The 20,785-nt window shown below is 47.5% G+C and overlaps 1 protein-coding gene across 1 annotated transcript in view; it reads right to left on the bottom strand.

Annotated features, from left to right (window-relative positions):
* The window catches only part of ALK (ALK receptor tyrosine kinase), a 726,132-nt gene that overhangs the window by 102,619 nt on the left and 602,728 nt on the right, over positions 1–20,785 (bottom strand). Inside the window, exons 8-9 of the mRNA XM_057557895.1 lie at positions 14,891–15,022; positions 12,443–12,543 (exon numbers count right to left, since the gene is read on the bottom strand). Of these exons, the coding sequence (XP_057413878.1) occupies positions 12,443–12,543; positions 14,891–15,022 (233 nt within the window). The remainder of the gene's footprint in view (positions 1–12,442; positions 12,544–14,890; positions 15,023–20,785) is intronic.

Raw genomic sequence — 20,785 nt, 5'->3', positions numbered from 1 at the left:
TAACCCTTTTGATATCATTATATATGGATACTCAAATCAGGTAGACCTGGTTTGATCTTGACAGTCAAGTTCAGGTACCCAGAGTAGGCAAAAAACACTCTTGGAATTTGATCTTAATGAGACCAATTTCTATCTGGGTGGCCTACAGGATAAAGCACTTCATTAATTGACTTTTTTTTTTTAACATCTTTATTGGAGTATAATTGCTTTACAATGGTGTGTTAGTTTCTGCTGTATAACAAAGTCAATCAGCTATACGTATACATATATCCCCATATCCACTCCCTCTTGTGTCTCCCTCCCACCCTCCTTATCCCACCCCTCTAGATGGACACAAAGCACCGAGCTGATTTCCCCATGCGATGCAGCTGCTTCCCACTAGCTAGCTATTTTACATTTGGTAGTGTATATATGTCCATGCCACTCTCTCACTTCGTCCCAGCTTACCCTTCCCCTCCCCGTGTCCTCAAGTCCATTCTCTACATCTGCAATTTATTCCTTCATTAACTGACTTTTTATTGAATATTAGAGAGCTATACTAGGCACTCCTACATATGCTGTCTCATTTTACACTCACAACATCCCTTCCTGTACATATTATCATACCCATTTTTCGCATGTGGAATCTAAGGCTTAGAGAGGTTAAGTATGTCATGCGTGGTCACTAAGCCCATATGCTGCAGACCTGGATTCCATACTAGGTTCTATGTTCCTTCTACCGTATCTATAGAGCTATACACATGTAACATATTACAGTAATACATAAATCTTTTGGGTGTGTATTGTGAAGGTTTTCTAGATACTCGTTGCTCAAAGTGTGGTCTGTGGACCAGCAGTGTTGGCATGACTGGGAGTTTGTTAGAAATGCAGGGTCTCAGGCCCTACCCTTGACCTGCTGAATCAGAATTTATATTTTAATAAGATCTTATCATAGAAGCATCTTCATATTGGGGGAATTACCGACATAGTGCATTTTAAACCATTTACAACCTTTGTTTCTGCCTCTGCCAGACAATTAATAGTCACAAATGTGTGTATGTGTGTGTGTGTGTGTGTGTGTGTGTGTGTGTGTGGTGTATCTCGAATGTATTCACACAAATATGGGAAATCTTATACAAATCCTACATAATATTTATGGGAAGTAACACTTGTCAGAACCTGTAACGATGAAATTTTTGATCCTTTCTAGACCCATTCTAATAGATATAGGTTATAAGTGACAGCTTTTGACTAATAAACCCTTTTACATGCAGACAACAAATGAGACAAGTGAAAAGAGACAACGCCAGGAGCACGCCACCAGCAATTGTATTTTCTGGCTCCAGCCCGCCCTTTCTGGGCCATTTTTCCCTCCCTCTTGGTGGGGCTCAATAGACTTTCCAATTATGTGCTACCAGTGTTTGTCATTTTATTAATTAAAGTTCTGTATGTAAAGCAGGAGCAGCCTTGTGGCTAGGCCTAATGCCATTATTTCTCTCATGGCCCTTTCCTCCTCCAGAGGTAATGACTACAATTTTATGCCTAGAATGTGCCCCCTGTTCGCTATGCATACCTCGTGGCAACTTCACAAGTTTCTCTTGAACCAATTAAAAAAAAAAATCAGTATGGAATTTAGGCTGAAGTTGGACAAAAGAGACTCAATGGTATCAAATAATGTCTATTAGCATGCAGCACCCCCAAATATAGGAAATGCTATGAGGGGGAGGTGCTACGTTTCTTTGCATTTCTGAAGGGCTGCATGTATTCTAGCAGTAGAGACAAAACCAAGAATGGATGTTCTAGTGCGTATTTCACTTAAACAGAAGAAAACACTTTTTAACAGACTGAGATGCTCAGAAATGAGCTTGTTTGTGGCGGTGGGGTGGGTACTCCTTCAATATTCCCCACACTATGGGTCACCCAGCACTCACTGGATGGCCAGGATTGGGGATGTCGTCAAGGACATCCAAGCTTTGAATGGAGGTTAAAGCTTCTTCCCAATCTAAGATGAAACAGGGCTATTAATTCTGGGTGTGAACTTGTAATTTTATTTTTTTACAATTAATTTTTATTGGAGTATAGCTGCTTTACAATGTTGTGTTAGTTTCTACTGTACAGCAAAATGAATCAGCTATACATATATGTATATCCCCTCTTTTTTTGGATTTCCTTCCCATTTAGGTCACCACAGCGCATTAAGTAGAGTTCCCTGTGCTATACAGTATGTTCTCATTAGTTATCTATTTTATACATAGTATCAATAGTGTATATATGTCAATCCCAATCTCCCACTTCCTCCCACCACCCCCCTTTCTCCCTTGGTTGAATTTGTAATTTTAAGAGTTCCTTGGTTTCAATGTGGTCTTATTAATTTTAACTGAGAGTAATGATTCACTGCAAAACCCAGTGTTTTGTACACCATCTTCTAATTCACCCGGAAAAAATAAACACCAACTCTCTAGCTATAAATAGCCTAATGAAAAATCAACCCAACTCAGCAAGAAGCAGGCCAGATGCGGATTTCTGATAACAAGCAAATAAAATATGCTGGGAAATACTTGCAATTACGGAGGCTTAAGGATTCCTGGCCATGTAAGAGACTTGAAAGATTGAGATCCTTTCTGAAAACAGCACCCCATGTCTTTCCTTCTTTCTCAGGCATCACACTGAAGGCAGAGAACACCCAGCCAGGGACATCCACATGCCCCCTTTGCAAAAACACAGCAAGAAAAGCAATGAAGATTATATACAAAAATAATAACCATGGGATCCCTGGCTGGTGAAGTTACAAAGTTACGGGTATTTTTTTCCTTCTTTGGTATTTTCTTTCTTTTCTAAATTTTTTACAATGAACATCTATTACTTTTGATAACTAGAACAAAATGAATAAATTTAGGGTAAAAGCATATTTATGAAGAATGATATTCATCTAGGAAAATACAATATTAAGTAATGAAGAAGACACAAAATGCTTATACGGTATGATACCAAATTTGTATAAACCCTTTATCTATGCCTCTGCTCAAATCTACATTTATCTGCCTGGAAAGAAATTTACAAACATGGTAACAGGGGTTATCTTTGGAGGGTAAGACTGTGGGCAATTTCAATTTTCTTCTTTAGTTTTTCCTAATGTTCTACAATGAATGCAGAGCATTTTTGTAATCAGAAAAAACAATAAATGCTGCATTAAAAAAGACATCAAGGGAGGATTCCGATATCATTGGAAAGTGGGAGAAGAGAGCACCGTCTTTTCACCGCTTTGGGGAGGATCAGGTTCTCTGGCCTGAACTGTGGGCTTTGCAAGGAAGACCAAGGGAAGGTGGGAGCTTCTGGGGGAATGAGGTGCGGTCATATTGTGGCTCTGGAATCAGAAAGAACATTTCTGTCTTTATTTATGACATAATATCTCAGGGCCTCAGTCTTCATCTGTGAAATGGGGCCAACCGTACTCTCCTTATAGTGTCACTAGGAGACTTTAATAGGATTATGTGAGCCCAGTGCCCAGCTTACCAAATACATTTATCAATGTTAGTTCCTTCTTCCTGTATTGGAAAAAGCAGGCAGGGAACAATGTCAGAGATAAACAGCTCACAAAAAGCAGAATAGGACAGGATGAAGGATGCTGTATGAAAAATTCCAGTCCAGTGTTTTATATTCCAGGTTCCCTATAGAATTATCTTCCCAGTCTTGTGGGGAGAAAACAATATTTTCTTTTGAGTTACATTGTAATGAGGTGATCTTGGGCAAACAACCTCGTCTGTGCCTCAGTTTCTCTGTAGGTGATAGAGATGATGCTGAGAAATAGCTTTGAAATCCTTCAGCTGGGGAACAGGATTGACTCTGTGAAATGAAATTCCTACAACCTTCATGAACAGCCATCAGAAAGAGAATGGACTCCAGGCACGAGAGTATCGGCAAGTTGCAAAGCCACCGGGGGAGTGTTCATTCCCTGACAGCTAGGGAGAGTGTGCTTTCAACAGGTTGGCCGTGCATGTGGACCACATGAACGTGTTATAATGATCACCACTAGTGGGAGCCACAAGGGCGTATGATTAACAGGTGGACTTGGAATCGGACCCAAATCTCTGCCAAGTGCCCAGGAGGACTTTATTCACACCCATGAGCCTTGACAGTATTTCTTCTATGCCTCAGTTTCATCAGGTAATGGCTGAGGTATTAATTTTGAATGACTCAAAGGTATTAAATTAATTATGTCTGACTGTAATTACAATGGCTGTTGATTACTTTAGCCCATTAGCCTGTGTTCTGGCAGCATCAACCACATTACAGTAAGTGGTGACAGAATGCTAGGTTCCAGTGGCTTCCCAGCTCTAGGTACTGAGGTAAGAATTATTTTGACTCCAAATCTCAGGAGGGCCATATCTGTTGGACCTTGAGAATCGATGAGGAGTCTCCTTGTTTGTGCTTATCCTGCATCAAGGTTATACTCACGATTGAGAAGCTGCACAATTAATCAATGAATTATGATGAAGCAGGTTCATTGGGCACATCTCCCTGGTGCTAATACTAGGAACTGTGCAAAATAATGCTCCCAAGCTGTCTGCATGTTGCTAATTGACCCAGAGGAGAAAGAAGAACATATCACGTCTGAATTTATGTCAGCAGTGGCTTCTTCATGCCTATGCAGAGTAAGAAGAGGGATAATAATAATTTCTGCCATTCATAAAATATTGTACAGATTACAAAGAGTTTTCCTATTTTCATCTGATCCTAGAGCAAGTAACACAGGCATTTTTATTCCCAATTAGGGAGACTGACTGACTTGAGTGACCTAAGTCTAGTCCAGGGACCTTAAGAGTGTTTGCAGGATTGGCTTTGGAGTTGGACAGACCTGTTTTGAATCCTGGCTCTGCCTTTCACTAGCAAGGGTGACTAGTAAGTTACTTAAGCTTTTGAAGCCCCAGATTCTGCATCAGTAAATGGGGGTAACAATTCCTCACGTCTGTTTTGTTAATAAGATAATGCAAGTGAGATGCTTAGCACAGTGTCAGACACACAAGAGGGGATCACTATTTAAATAATATAGTAGTCCCCTTAATCAGCGGTCTCCCTTTCTGTAGTTTCAGTTACCTAAGGTCAACTGCAGTCCAAAAATATTAAACAGAAAATTCCAGAAATAAACAATTCATAAGTTTTAAATTCTGTACCATTCTGAGTAGCAGAACAAAATGATGAAATCTCCTGCTGACCCACTCTGTCTCGCCTGGGACATGAATCATCCTTTTGGCCAGTGTATCCATGCTGTATACACTACCCCCCTGTCAGTATAGGATAAAACATAGTATATATGGGGTTTGGTACTATCTGTGGTTTCAGGCATCCACTGGGGGTCTTGGAACGTATCCTCCATTGATATGGGGGGGGCTACTGTACTCCTTTAGTTACTTTACAGTTATTAAGGGTCCCTCCCTTAGCCCCAGACTAAGGGAAGGTTTCTTTCTCCTAGGTATACAAAGATTTAGGGTGTTTGAGGGCTCTAGTTAAGAATTTTGGCTTGTTTTTTAATGCAACATAGCCAAGTGATTCATAAGTAACTTGGAGACCTGGACCTGTCATACTGAAAGTAAGTGTTCTTAACTTTTCTGCTGAATAAACACTAAAAAGATCCCAGATTCCTGCAGTCTGTCTCCTGCACGGCCGGTCACATGGTGGGTTTGAAATGAATACTCACTCGCTGGCTCACCGCCTGAGTGAGGACCCTCTGTGCCCCTCCCTTCCTCAGTCCTCCCACCAGGCATCTGTGTGCCCATCCAACCCAGCCAAGTTCCATGCTGCCTTTCTGGTCCCATCTTGGCAGCTGCCATGTATCTCGTCCTGAGGGTGCCACCCCTGACCAAATTCTCCAGATTCAGGATAGGGCAGGCTCTGGCCTTTGATCTTGGACCCATCACAAAAGTAATAATAGTAATAGCAGCAGTGGAGGAGCAGAAACCACACTTATTAAGCATCTACTATGTGTCCAGATCCGGGCCGGGCACTCTTCTACCTTGGCTACTTGTTTCTCCCAACAGCCCTGCAGAGGATACTGAAGCTGAGAAGAGTGCGGTGATTTGCACAAGGTCACCCTGCTAGAAAGTGGCAGGATTCCACCAAGGTCTGCCTGACCTCAAGGTGCTGCTCCTCCTACCACGTCACACTGCCTTGGTGATGCTCCTTTTGTCCTGACCCCAAATGACCAGCTGGATTCCTCTGGACATGGGAGATGTCACGACTGTTGGGCCATGGGGCAGGGGGGAGGCAGCTGCCTGGGGCCACCGCGCTGCTCTGGTGACTTGCTTCAGATGTCAGCATCACCGCATGGGAGCCAGAGGGGCCCTGTGCTTCCTGCTGGGCCCACCATGACGTCCTGGACAGAGGTGGACAACCCAGCTGAATGTCGCACAGGAAGCACGGAGTTCTATCCCTGCTTCTTCAAGGTTCCTCGAAGCAGGAAGAGGAGGGGTGCAGAGAGTAGAGGGTGCAAAAACAAGCCCTGGCAAGTCTAGCTGGATTTGCTCTTGACTTAAGCAAACACCGAAGCCTGGAGCTGTCCGAAGATGAGCGGGACTTGCCAGTGAGTCGGTGAGCATTCTGTCACTGCAGTGGATGTCACAGAGTTAGATGAGATGGGAGTTGGATATCCAGACCTCAAACACTGTGCAAAGGTGCTCAGGCTCGTGGGAGGGGAGCTAGGGATGGTGTTGCCCCAGAATCCCCCCTAGCTTGGCATTGAGCCCTAACTATTTACAAAGAGGGTTTCTGCAGCCACCACAAAGTGTTTGTGCAGCATTGCTTGGCCACACAAGGCAGAGGCCGTCCTAGGTGGACTCTGGAAGAAACTGCTTGTTCTTCCACCAGTCAGCACTCAGCTGAGACACAGGGGAGGATGGTAAGTAGGGAGAAGGGAAGGGTGAAGTTTCCTTCTCCCCAGGTGGGCCCATGTTCTAGGCAGAATGTGGAATGAATCCAGGAAATGACAGCCTTATTCAGGATCAAGCTCATGAGGTCTCTTGGGGTAGCTTCTCCTTCCTGATTTGCTAAAATAAGTGAGAGCATGTGAGGCTGAGAACAAGGCACATACAAGGCACAAATAACATTTGAGTCCCACAGGTGAGTGGCAGTGTCCCCTTGGTTGCTCAGGAATTAGACCCAGCAACTAGTCCCAGCTTGAGGAGAGGCAAAGTGGGTAACTAGTCTGCTACAAAATGGTATGAATTTCCTTCCTGCCTCTGGAGATGAGGAATCTATGGTGAGGTAGGGTGAGGGCTCTGGGTTAGGTGAGAGCCATGCCAGTCCTCAGGGATGCTTCCGAGGCCCACATCAACTCCCCAGAAACTGAGAAGGTACCACCATTGCCGGGGGCAGGGCAAGGTGACAGAAAGAGCACGAGGCTTGAAGTCATAAGGCCTGAGTTTGATGCTGATTTTGCATGTACTGGCTGTGCATCTCTGGGTACATTTCTTTCCTGTCCTGAACAGATGGAATGCTCCATCCCCTGGGCAGCCCTGCATGAACCCTGACCCAGATCACGGGCGAGGCAGCCCCTGACACCTAGGATCTACTCCAGAAAGTGAGCTGCATAGAATATTCTTAGCGTCTTTAGCTCCTGCTTGTCGAGGGTTTGGTGGGGCTGACAAAGGAAGAGCCATTCAGCTTTTGTATTTTTTTCTACCTCAAGCCATCCTAGAGGAATTATTATTACTCTTATTCTCCTTTTTTTGCCTTTCCAAGGGGGATTTTGCTATTGAATTTAATAAACTGTTAAAACACAGGAGTCACGAAGTTCCTCTCTTCTTCCTATCTGGAAGTCCTGTTTGTCTGCCCATGGGGAGGGAGTGAGGCCAGCTTGACTAAGCCCCATCAACACAGCCATGACACTCACTGTGGGTTACACCGGGATGCTGGAGAATGCCCCACCAGCCAAATCCCTGGGAAAGGATGGGCCCTGTGTCCAGGCATGGTCACCAGCAGCCTGGAAAGCCTTACACAATCAACCAGAGTGCAATTCGCTGAAAAACTCCCTAGCCTCCAGCCTTGGGGGCCCTGCCTGCGTAGCGGGCTCCTTCTCAGCGGGGCTTTGAGCAGAACTTAACAGGTGGCAGAAGGCAATTCCAGATGCCAGGCTCCTCTCCCACGTTCCTCTGGCCACATTTGCTGGTTTTAATGACACGGAGCGGAGGTCTCCTTCCCTGCAGGCCAGAGAGCCTATGCCGACATGGAGGAACCCCTCTGGTCGCCTCTGCTCCCATCTCAGCAGCTCCTAGCCGCTAATGAAAGCTTTTATCGCTACAGGGCTCATGCCAGGAGTAGAAAGGACCAGCTGTGTTCCAGCCCTAGCGTGTGTGTGTCTGCGTGTTCGCACATGTGTGCAGGGAGAGGTCAGAGGTGGTGGCAGCTTTGGCAAGATCAGAAAACCAGTAGCCGGGAACTGGCCTGCCCTAGGTTGTCACCACAAATTAAGTGGCTCACATGCCACTTCCTGTGTCCCTTTCATTCCTGCAGCTCGTAGATGAAAAACTACTTCCATGTTTTGGAGGGGGGAGGAGATTGAGGGAAGCCCATTTCCCACCCCCGCAGCCTTGCTCTGTCCTGAGAACATGGTTTAAGATATTCTAGTCACAGGCAGGCTATTCAAATAAAACAGAACTTCAAGCCCCAGCGGGCTTGCTGAGACACTCAGGCTTCTAGGATATGCGAAAGGCAGGGGAGGGGCGGAGACGGCCCCTGCCACTCTCCCGTCCTTTTTATTACCAGCAGCTGCAACGCTAGACACATCCCAGCGTGTCTCCCAGCCACAGCGGAGGCGAGCAGTTCTGACAGCAAGCGAGCGCAGGAAAGCCACCGCGAGGCTCCCCTCCCCAGTGGCAACTTTAATTATTTGAACTGGAGCTCAGCAAAATAAAAATAAAAATAAAATAAAATCGGAATGTATCGTAAGTGGCGCCTCACTTTCCCGCAGGAAATAGCTGGTGGTAGGTGGGCGGGGCAGGGCTGGGCGGAAGTCTTTAAATATTCAAGCCCCTCGTGAAAGCGTGCAGGCCGTGGTGGATGCCGCGTGTGCACCAAGAGCAGACGGTGGCGAGAGGCGGCTGGCTGCGGTGCTGCGGGGGTCTGGAGGGAGGAGGCCGGAGCTGGAAGGCTTCCGAGTGCTCTGGAAGCTGGTTGGCACAAAGACACACCCTGGCTCTGTCTCCGTGGTCGGTGGGCACCTGACCTGGCTCCACGTGGGCTCTGAGAGGCGCTCTCCCAGCCCCTTCTGTCTCCACCACGTCTGTCCCCCGCCCCTTCATTTCTGCCCCCTTCTCTGACTCGTCTTTCTAAAAGGCAAATTACACCACACTCTTTGGAGTCCCAGGTAATGGAGGGTAACTCTCAGCGTGGGCTCAGAATGAATTTCGGTCACAACTGGCAAGGACGCCGATGGCCAGTCACTCTTAAGCTTCAATGTGCATCCAAATTACCAAGTGTGGGGTTTGAAAATGCAGATCCCCGGGCCCCTGTCAGTTACGTCATTCAGGAAGTCTGGGGTGGGTCCCAAGAATCTGCATTTGTCATGTTTTCCAAGTGACTGCAGCTGGAGAAACCTAGGCCTACTAGTTCGCTTACAGCTAGATTTTCAAGGAAAGGCATCGAAGGCGACACCAGTTCCCCTATGGAATCCACTGATGATTGTGGGGTTTCTTGGAGTATTCTGAGCTATTCTGCAATTTCTTCAACTCCCTGGAGGCCATGGACCAGGATGGTTAGAGTTTAGAGAAGATGCTCAGTGGTGGGTGTCAGCCTAGAGCTCAGCTCAGCCAGCTGCCTGTTCCCGTGGGCCCGCCCCTCATCAGAGGCCTTCACCCCTGGCTCTAGCCAGTGTCCACCTTCCTGCACTGGGGCCCCACAGCCATCGGAGGCCTCTTTAGGGCTGGGGGCTTAACCTCACACAGTCTCACACAGCAATGCAACATCCGTTTCCCCGTCACTGACATTCAGCCAGCCGGAGAGATGGAAATCAACTTCCTGCCTTCTGCATTTAGGATTCGAGTGAAATAGATGGCAGGGCTTACGAACCTGGAAATGCGTATTTCTATTTTGGTCATTTATTTTTCTGATGAAAACATTTCCCCCAACGTTGGGAATTCAAAGACCCATCAGCCTGAGATGAATAGTCTGAAACCTGAATGCGAAATAACTGTGAGCTGATTGCGGAATGGACTCATTGCCTTCCCTTCAACTCCCTGAGCTGAGCCAAGTTCTGTAAAAGGGCAGGAAATAGCAGAAACAGCCCAGAGCAAATGTGACTGGAGGAATAATAGAACAGGCCAGTAAAACAAAACACCTGTTTAAGCTATTGATCAACCCAAAGGTTATTAGAGAAATGATGAAGTATTAGAAAAATATCAGTTTTACCTTGACATTTCTTTTTCTGAAATCAGCCTCATATTAAATCCAGTGAAGAATAAATTTAAAGATGAAATGCTTTTAAGGATCCCCCTCACCTCTCAGATGGGCCAACCAACTCTCCTCATTTAGATTTCCTCTTAAGAAGCCTCCCTTTCTAGGTGCTGCTCTGAGGCACCCGAGAAATATCAATGATGACTGAGTAAGTCCATCATCTGCACCGGAGAGCGTGATTTCTCAAATACAATTTAACGTAATGAATCTATTTATTTGTGCCCTGACTTCTTCAAGAAAGGATTTAAGGTGCTTCACAGAGATACACAAAACCTAGTCAGATAACATAAACTAGGAGAGGGTAAGGAAGATGGGGCAAATGTAGAGTTATAAAATTGAACCAGGGGCTTCCCTGGTGGCGCAGTGGTTGAGAATCCGCCTGCCAATGCAGGGAACACGGGTTCGAGCCCTGGTCTGGGAAGATCCCACATGCCGCGGAGCGACTGGGCCCGTGAGCCACAACTACTGAGCCTGCGCGTCTGGGGCCTGTGCTCCGCAACAAGAGAGGCGACGATAGTGAGAGGCCCGCGCACCGCGATGAAGAGTGGCCCCCGCTTGCCGCAACTGGAGAAAGCCCTCGCACAGAAACGAAGACCCAACACAGCCAAAAAAAAAAAAAAAAAAAAAAAAAAAATTGAACCAGGAGTAAGGCTGCTATAAACTACACATCACGAAATCACGAACCCCTATTTGCTTACTGCGTAAAGCCTCAGATTTAATCTGGCCATTCTTCTGATTTTAAAAAAAATCATTGATACATCTTTCCCATTGTCCTTTTTTTTTATGTTTGTGGGTTTTTATTTCACAAAAAGCCTGGAGGGCTTGAATTTGCCTGTACCCCTAAGCAGGGGAAGGCTCTTTCCTGCATCTCTGCTGGTCAAAGCTCCACCTGCCTGGGATTGCTAGCAGCCCCACAGAGGGGAAGCGAATCTGGTCAGTTTCATAATGCCCACTATTTCAAAGGGAACAAATTGGTCCAAGGGCACAGAGCTATTCCTGAAATGAAGCCAGAAAGGAGTTTCTCCTGTGAGTTTCCAGAAAGAGAGGACAGACCAAATCTAAACTCTGTGCTGGCTTTCTACTGTGTGCAAGGTGTTGACGCAGTGCTTGGTGGGAGTGCAAAGAAGCACAGGCATGGCCCGGCTCTCCAAGAGCATGGAGGCAGGTTTTTGGCTAAAGTCCTCTTCCTCCTCCCCCTTTCTCCTTTGCATAATTATACAGGGTACCAGAGACTGTTGGTTAACTATTGTAGTACCTACATTGTGCAAGACCTTGTGATAAGCCCGTTACATATACTAACCTATTTAAGCCTCACCTCCTTGGGGTAGGCACTCTTATTGTCTCTACTTTCCAGGTGGGGAAACTGAGGCCCTGAGAGGTTATTAGCTGATCAAACAAATTGTACAGCCAGTCAGTGATGGAACCTGACTTGGACTTAGGTAGTTGATTCCAGAGTCCACGAGCTTAATCACTGGGCCCTGTTGGGGTCTAAGCACATCTCCTGGTCCCTAGAGAATGTGACCTTGTGTTAACGGCACCTTCAGTCTTCACATTAAAGAGGTAACAGCTACACGAACCATTTGGTTAAGTGGCTCTGGAGGTACCTCACTGAATGCCATTGATGCCTTAGAGAAATTTATGTAAGTCAAAGTTTTGATGTTCTATAATATTTAAAATGTATTATAAGAGACTGACATTTTAAAGGATTCTGTAGAAAGTCGCTGTTACCCTCCCCTGCTATGCCTTGGAAATATTTTTTGGTTTTATTTAAATCAAGGTCCTACTGCAAGTAGTTCAGTGAAGCTGAGTATGGTGTTTAAGGTAAGATTCTCTGCAGATGGGACTTTACCACTTTGGTGGGTACTGTCTGCCAAGAAGTTGGCTCAAATGGCCCTCTTGTCCTCCTGCAAGAGAACAAGCAGCCCGACCATCAGGCTACTTTGCTCATCTGTGTGGGTTCATCTGGAAGTGCCCAGAGGTGGGAGGAGAAGGCAGAGAACTAGAGAACACTGAGACTTGCCTCGCACGGAGAGTTCTTCATCGGTGCAGGAAACGTAGCGCTGGTCACCGTAGCACTTTCAGAGGTGGGGGCATCAGTGGTGCTGAGCAACAGGGCGTGGCCTGGGCAGAGAGGAAAAGAGTCAAAGATGCACCATCCTCGCGCACTGGAGGGCCTCGGGGTGCAGGGTTAACGGGCCCTGCCCCATGCTTCTCTAGCCTCAGGACATCTCTAAGGATACAGGTTTCCTGCCGCCTCTAATGGATAAGACAGCCTGCTGATCGCTGTCTACAAAACTTGGCTCATGCAAAGGTCTTCGTTCCAAATGGCCTGCAATGTCCCAGCACCGTACGTCTGGGTTACTGCATCCTTGATCTCCCAAGGTCACCAGCTTTAGCCCCTAGCCCGGGAGCAGCCTGAAGTATGCTGGACTCCCCCAGGCCCACCCCTGCCCCCCGTTTCCAGTCATGCCAGCGCTTTGCCCTCCAATGGCCTCTAAACCTTCACTGTCTTCTCCCCTCTCCAGAGCCCAGGTCATCCTGTGCCCCATGCCCTGACCAGGAAGACTCATTTATTGTTTTCTAAGCACTGACCTGCCTGAAAACCTGGCAGAACATGAGCCCCAGCCCCACGTGGTGGTGGGAAGAAGCATCTGCAAACCTCCAGGAGTATTTTGTAGATGGTAGGTGCTATGGAGATGGGGCCAGAGTGAGCCCACGACTTTTTAGGAGCCTCAGAGAACCCCAAGTAGGACTTCAGTCCTTCATTTCTATTTTTCTCTCTTAGCAAAGTCTTTATAGAGTTACTACCAAGTAACAAATTCAGGTGGGTCCAGAGTAGAGTAACTCAGCCAGGCCAGAAATCTTAGAAAGCACCCTGCCCATCCTTGAGGAAAAATCAAGTGGCTGGGGTTATGTGACCCTGGAGAGAAAAGGCCTTTCGTGGTCGGTAGGTCATGATGGTTGTCTTCAAATATCTGAAGGGCTGCCTCTGTGGGAGAGGGCATAGTTCAGTTCTGTGGGGTTCCAGGAGACAGAAATCAGGGCCAATGAGTAGAATTTACAGAGGGGTGGGGCTCGACGAAGAAAAGCGGTGTTTTATTCTGACCTGTTAAACAATGGAAAGGGCTACTTTCGGAGGCAGGGAGAGCCCTGTCACCAGAGGTATTCAACAGGGCTGGATATTTCTTCGTTACGGGTGCTGTCAGCGACTATCAGAGCAGAGATGTGAAGATCACGTCTAGCTTTGAGCTGTTTGTCTTCTCTGCTCCTACAGACAGGGCGCTGAGGAGGAGGCAGAGCGGTGAGGAGGCCGGGGGGAGAAGCAGGAGCTCTTGGCCTCCACCTCTGGGGAGGGCCCTGCAGCACTCCCCCGTGGTGCAATAACTCAGCCTCCTTTATAACGGGGCCCAAAGCCAACTCACTAGATGCAGCCAGCTCCGGGGACCGAGGACAGAATTGCACGGGCTCTGAGATCCTCAGTGGTTGATCTGGACATTGTCTTCTCTCAAATTTATCATTATTATTAATTCTTAAAGGAATCTGTAGGATGTATGATCTTTGCTTGGAAAGAGAGAAATTTTGGTACAAGGGACTCTAGCTCCACAAAGAGCAGGTAAATACAGGGGAGGGGAAGGGAGAGGAGGGGAAGCGAGAGAGACCCCCCTGCCCGCCATCCTGCAGAGAAGTGGGCCCCAGGGCCTGCTCAGGCCTAGCCGTTGTGTACAGACCAAGGATAGGCCCATGGCTGGATGGTCTGGCCTCTCCAGTAGCCCAGCTCTTGGAGATATGCTGGCCTCACAGACCTCCTCTGATCCCAAGGCCAGGCCAAGTTCCTCTGATCCCAAGGCCAGTTCCTCCAGGCATGGAGTCAGCCCAGCCCAGTGTGGGTGGCATCTCTTGGGTGTGTGGAGGCCCTCCGCCCCTCTGGCAGTCAAGCAGGGGCCGTGAGAGGATGGATTCTAATGAGGGGAGCGTGGGAGTTGCCAGCTTCAGCTGGATGTGGGTGGGGGTGGGGTATGATTGAGGAAGGTGGGCCGCAGGCAATGGTCTAGATATGGGGCAAGGTTCTCAGGGCACAGTTCTGGGGCAAATGACACAAGGGCCTCCCTGAGCCTCAGCCTCCCCAGTCATAAAGAGGGCTACAGTTTTCCTTATCTCTCAAGGAGTTCTGTGCCTGATGCATAGTAGGTTTCAACAAACACTTGTTAAATGAATGGATTATTATCATTGTTGCTTTTATTCTTATCTTTCAGCTAATCCTTGATCAAAGTTCTCATTTTAAGGATCAAAAGGTGACATTAGCCTTGGCTTGATTTAATCATTCTAATGCTCAAGAGAGTGTGAAGAGGGAATTGTGTAGGTGTACCCCAGGGCAGGTCCTCGGGGGAGGTCCAGTGTCTCTGGGGTGGTGCCCCAAGTCTATTGTCTGGCCAGGTGGGCACCAGGGGAAGGGAAGAGAGGGTGGTACCTTGGTGGTCCTGGAACCGGGCATCCTTTAAGGTCCTGACTTGCCACTGGGGCGTGTGGGGTGACAGTGAGCTTTGGGTCCAGCCACAGAATCCATCCTCGAAGTTGCAGTAAAAACCAGCAGGGAGTTTACCTTCAGGGAGAGCACAGGGGTACAGTCATTTCCAGGACTGCTAAAGGCAAAATATGCCAACAGCAAGTAAAGTTAGCCAGGCATGACCATCCTCATTGATGATAGCTCCCCAGCCAGACCCTCAATGTCTAATCATGCTCATAGTGAAGAGAAGCCCAATCCCTAACTTGTACATGTGCTGGTTTATACTTTCCTGATCTTCAGAAAATAATAATATGGGGTATTGTTAACCCAGTTTTATATATGAAAAAGCAGAGGCTCAGAGATGTTAAGCAAGCTGACCAAGGTCACACAGCCAACAGGTAACCCAGCTGGGATTTGAACCCAGCTCTTCTGCTTTTAAATTCTGTGCTCTTTATACAGATCCACCATGAACATGATCCTAGAAAAGCCAGTGTGTAACTCACTGAAATACATTTCTAATGGCACAATGATAAGAATGTGGTGGTGGCAGTGGGAGAGTTGGCTGGGGGTTGGTTGGTTTGGGTCCCTCAGATCACCCCTGTGTGCAGAGACACATATTGCTCAAAACTATCTATTTGCTCCCCTTTATTTCCCAACCCCCTTGCAGTTAAGTGAAGCCACATGGCTAGCTCTGGCCAATGACATGTGAGTGGAAGTGTTGTGCATCTCCTGTGGACTGAGGCTGTGAAAAGCCCTGGTGTAATTTTCAGACTCTCTCTTCTGCTAAAGGAGCCAAGGAGAGTTCTCATTCCTGGGGGCGCTGCTGCATGATGGTGGCGCTTCTGCCAGCAGGAGAGATCCCATGGGGTAGAGGCCCCTCCCACCCCAACCCTTAGTGGACAGGTACCGTAAATGTTATGTTAAGCCACTGAAACCTGGGGATGGTTTATTACTGCCGCATAACCTAGCCTATCCTGACTAAGCAATCCCAGTCCCTGGGGCCTCTTTATATCATCTGTTGGCTCAGCATAAAGGGCCCTGTTACGCTTTTCTCTACATCAGCCCGACCTTGGGTCCCATTAAAGAGGCCACAGTCAGTTCTATAGACCATATATTTCCCCACTGCCCACAGAAGGAGGACAGGAGGAGAGGGGTAGAGAGAGCTCCCTTGCTCCAGTTTACTCGGAGAATGGCTGCAGGGAAGGCTCTCAGCCCCGAGGAGCTAGTGGGCCATTCCAGGCTACCCTGATAGTACCCAACAGCCCTGGCCAGGCCTGTCTCCACACAGCAGCTCTCGAGCCAAACCCACCGCTCTCAGTGTCCTTCCTCTGTCTCAGCCTTCTTGGCAGCTGCAGGCTGACAAAGACGGCCCTACCGCTTCCTGGCTGTGACAGCACCTTAGTGAATTATTACTCATTTCTCCCTGATTCTCTGTGCATTTCAAACAGAGGCAGAATTATAAATTAAAACAGGCTGTCACTGATTTTGAGCATCTCTTCCCATTTATACCCCCCTGAAGAAATCATCCCCCCTGCAAGTGCCGCATGTTCCCCTGATTAAAAATCCAAAAGCTAAGATCTTTCTATTTTATTTTTTATGCCCCCCTCAAGGGATCTCACGTTCACTTCTTCGCAAAAACTAACTGGTAGCTGGAAGTGACCTTCCACAAAGCGTCCTTCACACATGTGCTTTAAACTGAAGACCGTGATGGAAGATTCCAGCAGGCAATGGGCCCCTGGTAGAAGGAAGAGGCAGGTCTCAGCTGGGTCCTGCACAGCGTATCATTCCCTCCTTACCCTTTTAGGAGGTAGAGGCAGAGAACTTAGCCTGACTTATGGGTGTTGGTACCTCATCAGCACCGGACACCTGGGCTCTGGTCCTGGCCTCACTGCTTTCTGCTCTGTGACCTCAGGTAGGTCACTTCCTTCCTCAGAGCCTCAGCTCCCTCATCTATACAGTGAGGTAAGATTATTGTATATTTCACAGGGCTGTTTTGAGGACAAAGTAAGGGAGAGAGTGTGGAAACATTCTGCAAACAGAGTTGAGCAAACAGAGTGGCGTTGGCATTATTAATGATCATTCATACCCAGGACAGGGAAACTTATCAGCAGGGGAGAGGCTGAAACTGCCAACACTGCCCAAGGGGGCAGGGACAGGCCCCTCAGCTGCCTCTCTGGAAATGCCTGTGCCTCCCGCTGGGACAGGAATGAGGAAAGTCACTGGCACTCTCCACCTTCTGGAGGCCCGTCCTTGTCCCAGCTTGACACAGGGTCCAGGGTGAGCTGGGACTGCAAGCCCCTTTCTTTTTGGCTGACTGAATACAAGGAGATGAGGTAGGCAAAAATAGTTAGGTCAACGGGCAATTTACGTGCCAATTAAAACCCTGAAGGGTGGGCAGGAGTGCTGAGAGGATTTCCAACACTGCAAGCACATCAGGGCATGTCCTCAGCAAGACCAGTCCTGCGGATGATGGTGCGGTGGGTACCAGCACCAAGCCCTTGGCAGATCAGGCCGGGTTGGGGAAATTGCTGTGAAGTCCACTGCTGAGCAGTGTTGGCGCCCAGCGTCGCGTCTAAGGTGTCTTCCCCTTTGATCACCTACTCAGTGCTTGGCACATTGTAGGACCTAAATACTTATTTGCTGAATGAAATGGGAGTGGGTTCAGTCCCCTAAACCTTTGCCACTCAAAATGTGGTCCAGGGACCAGTCGCATTTGCATCACCTGTGAAACTGTTAGACATGCAGAATCTCAGGTCCCTACTTCCCGATCTACTGAATCAGAATCTGCATTTTTAATGCTCTCCAGGTGACTCCTTTGCACCTTAATGTCTGAGAAGCTGCTCTAACCCACCCTCTTCTTGGGCTGCAGCCAGTTATTTTGTTGGCTGGATGGCCAAATCGGCTGTGTGGGGGTCAATCAATCCCACAACATTTGGCACTTATGACACCTGATTCCACTCTAAGAGACACAAATTGATAGAGTCATAGAGATGTGACCTTAGTAGCAGCTGCCAGGAGCTGCCAAGTATAAACTCCAGGCCAAATGACACTACTTCCTTTCCTTCCTGTGTGACAACTCTGTTAACATTTTTGATGAATATGTGTTATACATTTCCTTGAAAATATAGAGTCATGGGAAAAGTGCTAGAAGAAATACATCAAAATATTATGGTTGTCTCTGAATGTCTGAGAGGGAGGATTATGGGCAATAATTATTTTCTCCTGTGTACTTCTTTGATTTTCCAAATGTTTTACAACCAACATGTTTTATTTTACAATAAAGAAATAAACTTAAAAAAAAAACCTGTTTTTGCCTGATAGGAAGAGTATCCCCACCAAACCGATGAGATTATTGAGTACGTGGAGGGGGAATGAGCTGCCTGCAATAGCGAGTGAGTCAATGACCCATCCAAGGGATGAAGCGGGGCCACCTGACCCTTTTCTGGGGCACTGCATGCCATCGAGGCCATTGCTCAGGACACACAGGGAACCCTGAAGACACCCTTCAGTGGGTTACAGCATCCTGGGATGTAAACATGGAGCGGCAATGTTTAATTAGAAAGAGAAGGTGTACGGTGTATGGTGTGTGGGCTTGGAGGACGGGGTGTGAACGGATTGGATGGAGAAGGACAAGGGCAGTACCACCTCCATTTCAGGTCCCCTACTTATCCCAGCCAGAAATGTCCCACAAGGTTGAGTCTGATAATCTGAATGAAGCTCTAGTGTGTGCATGTAATTCCTTCTAGGGAAAATGTGGGGAGCTGAGGCTGGGAGTTGACAGGATACAACCTACTTTTCCCCTCCAAATTCCAGCCATGGCAGTTTTTGGTTGAAAACTCTCGCTCAAGATTACTGACCCTCATGGGGGTTCCTTAGAAGACCTGGACATCCCCAACAGGCTTAAAGTGACCACTGCTCAGAGAAAATGTTCTAACAGGTTCCAGACCACCTGGGAAGGACCAAGTGAGGTCAAGAGCATTGTCCTTAATGCATCATGGGCATCAGCACGTCAGCAGGCATCATGTTCCAATTCATATTAGAAATGAGGAAAGTGAGGCCTAGAGGGTGGAGACAAATGATCTGAGTATCCCCCAGAAGAGCCCTGGACGTTCCCTGCCTTTTCCTGGTCCCTTCGTCCTGGGTAGATGTGTAGCGAAGGCTGTGCTAGAAACTGCTGGAAACTCACGAAACAAGTGAATCTGGCTTGCAGTGATTAAGAGCATGGGCTTTGGAATCAGACTGGGTCTGAATCACTGCTCAGCCACTGACTAACAGTCTGATCACGGAGTATTCTGGTTCCTCATCTGTAAGATGGGCATAATAGCATCACATAGGATTGCTGTGAGGGTGAAATAAGTTAACGCATGAAGAGTGTTTGGTGCAGCTCCTGGCATATAGAAAATACTCAATAATGTTAGCTGTTACTATTATTATTGTTGTTATTATTTTCATGGGGATGGTTTCCAGAATCAACATCAGCCAGTGCGGTAGGGAAAACAGCAAAAATGCCAGAGAGAGTGGGGTACCCAAAAAAGGAAAAGGATATTTACTAAGAGTACTGCCAAGATCAGAGTGGCAAAAAGATTGGAATGATCCTCCTTCGAATTGAACTTCCCTTCTATCAACCGACTTCTGTAGCAAAGAGCTCCATGGGGGTGTTCTTCAGGGTGGAGTGGTCATTCTGACAGCTGGTCAGAACAGCTTTTCAAGTGTGGCTGAAAAGCCTTCTGGGCTCCAGGCGCCTGCCTTCCTTACTGGAACCAGGCTGCCCTCAAGCTTGGAGTTGGCTCTGAAAAGGCATTAATGGCAAGCCCCGAAATGGTGGGAAAGTGCCGTAAGTCCACAATAATGGGCTGGATCCTGCAGGCTCCCAGCTCTAATCATGGCTCTGTTCCTGACATGCTGTTTGACCCTGAACAAATCAATTACCTTCTCTGCGCTTTCATTTTCCCAGTTGTAAATCAGGACATGGACTTCCTGACCCGTGTCTCAGCTGGGAAGTGGGTATCAAAAACTTTAAAAAGGCCAAAGCAAAGTCACACAGCTCAGAGGCACTGCTGGAAATACTATAGAGACAAATAACTAGAGAGACACACAGACAGGTCCCGGTCCAGGGCAACATGGGCAGACCTAGCTTCCTCTTGGTCCATGTGTGTAGTGAGAGCTCCGAGAGGAAGCCAGGAGCAGAACAGTGCGGAACGAGCAAAGGGCTTACCTGCAACTCTTTACCGAGTTTTATCTGAACAACCACTATTCCATGATTATTGGAAAACTTCATTGGAAAGTTTTGTATAAAAAGGACGATTTTCAAATTGAAAAATGCATTTCTTTATAGCTTCATTTAAAAGGGAATAAATAAAACCTTTCTTCCCCTAAGGGAAGATCTGTCCTCCAAATGACCTGGGGGCCACTGTTACCTTCTTAAAAGCTACTTGGCAGGTCACAGCATCTTGGGGCCGGTGTATCTGAGGGGAGGGGCATTTGTTGGGTGTCCGAGCTCCACAGCACCCCAGGCTGCTGGATCCTTTCCCAGCCACAACACCTTTGTTTCACTCCCTGCCCCTGTGTTGGATTTACAGCACTACAAGGACAGATGCCGTGTTACTGGTCCCTGCTCCAGGATCTAGCTCACTTTTTAGCTCATTATATATGTGTTCTAGAAGTGTCCGTGGTTGCCCTGGAAAAAACTTCCAGAGTGTTTACTCCTTGCCAGGGAGCAGCTGAGAACACTGTGTTCAAGTGGAGGGAGCGCTGGGCTGGGAGTCTAACTCTGGCCCTGACTACCAGTGCGACCTCGGCAACCTGTTTCCTCCAGGGAACCCAGGTTTCCCAACCCATTTATTCATTTTAATCAACAAA

This window comes from Balaenoptera acutorostrata, chromosome 12 (assembly GCF_949987535.1).
Source record: "Balaenoptera acutorostrata chromosome 12, mBalAcu1.1, whole genome shotgun sequence".
Lineage (NCBI taxonomy): Eukaryota > Metazoa > Chordata > Mammalia > Artiodactyla > Balaenopteridae > Balaenoptera > Balaenoptera acutorostrata.
Note: the sequence above shows the minus strand (reverse complement) of the source record. Positions and strands in the feature narration are given on the sequence as shown.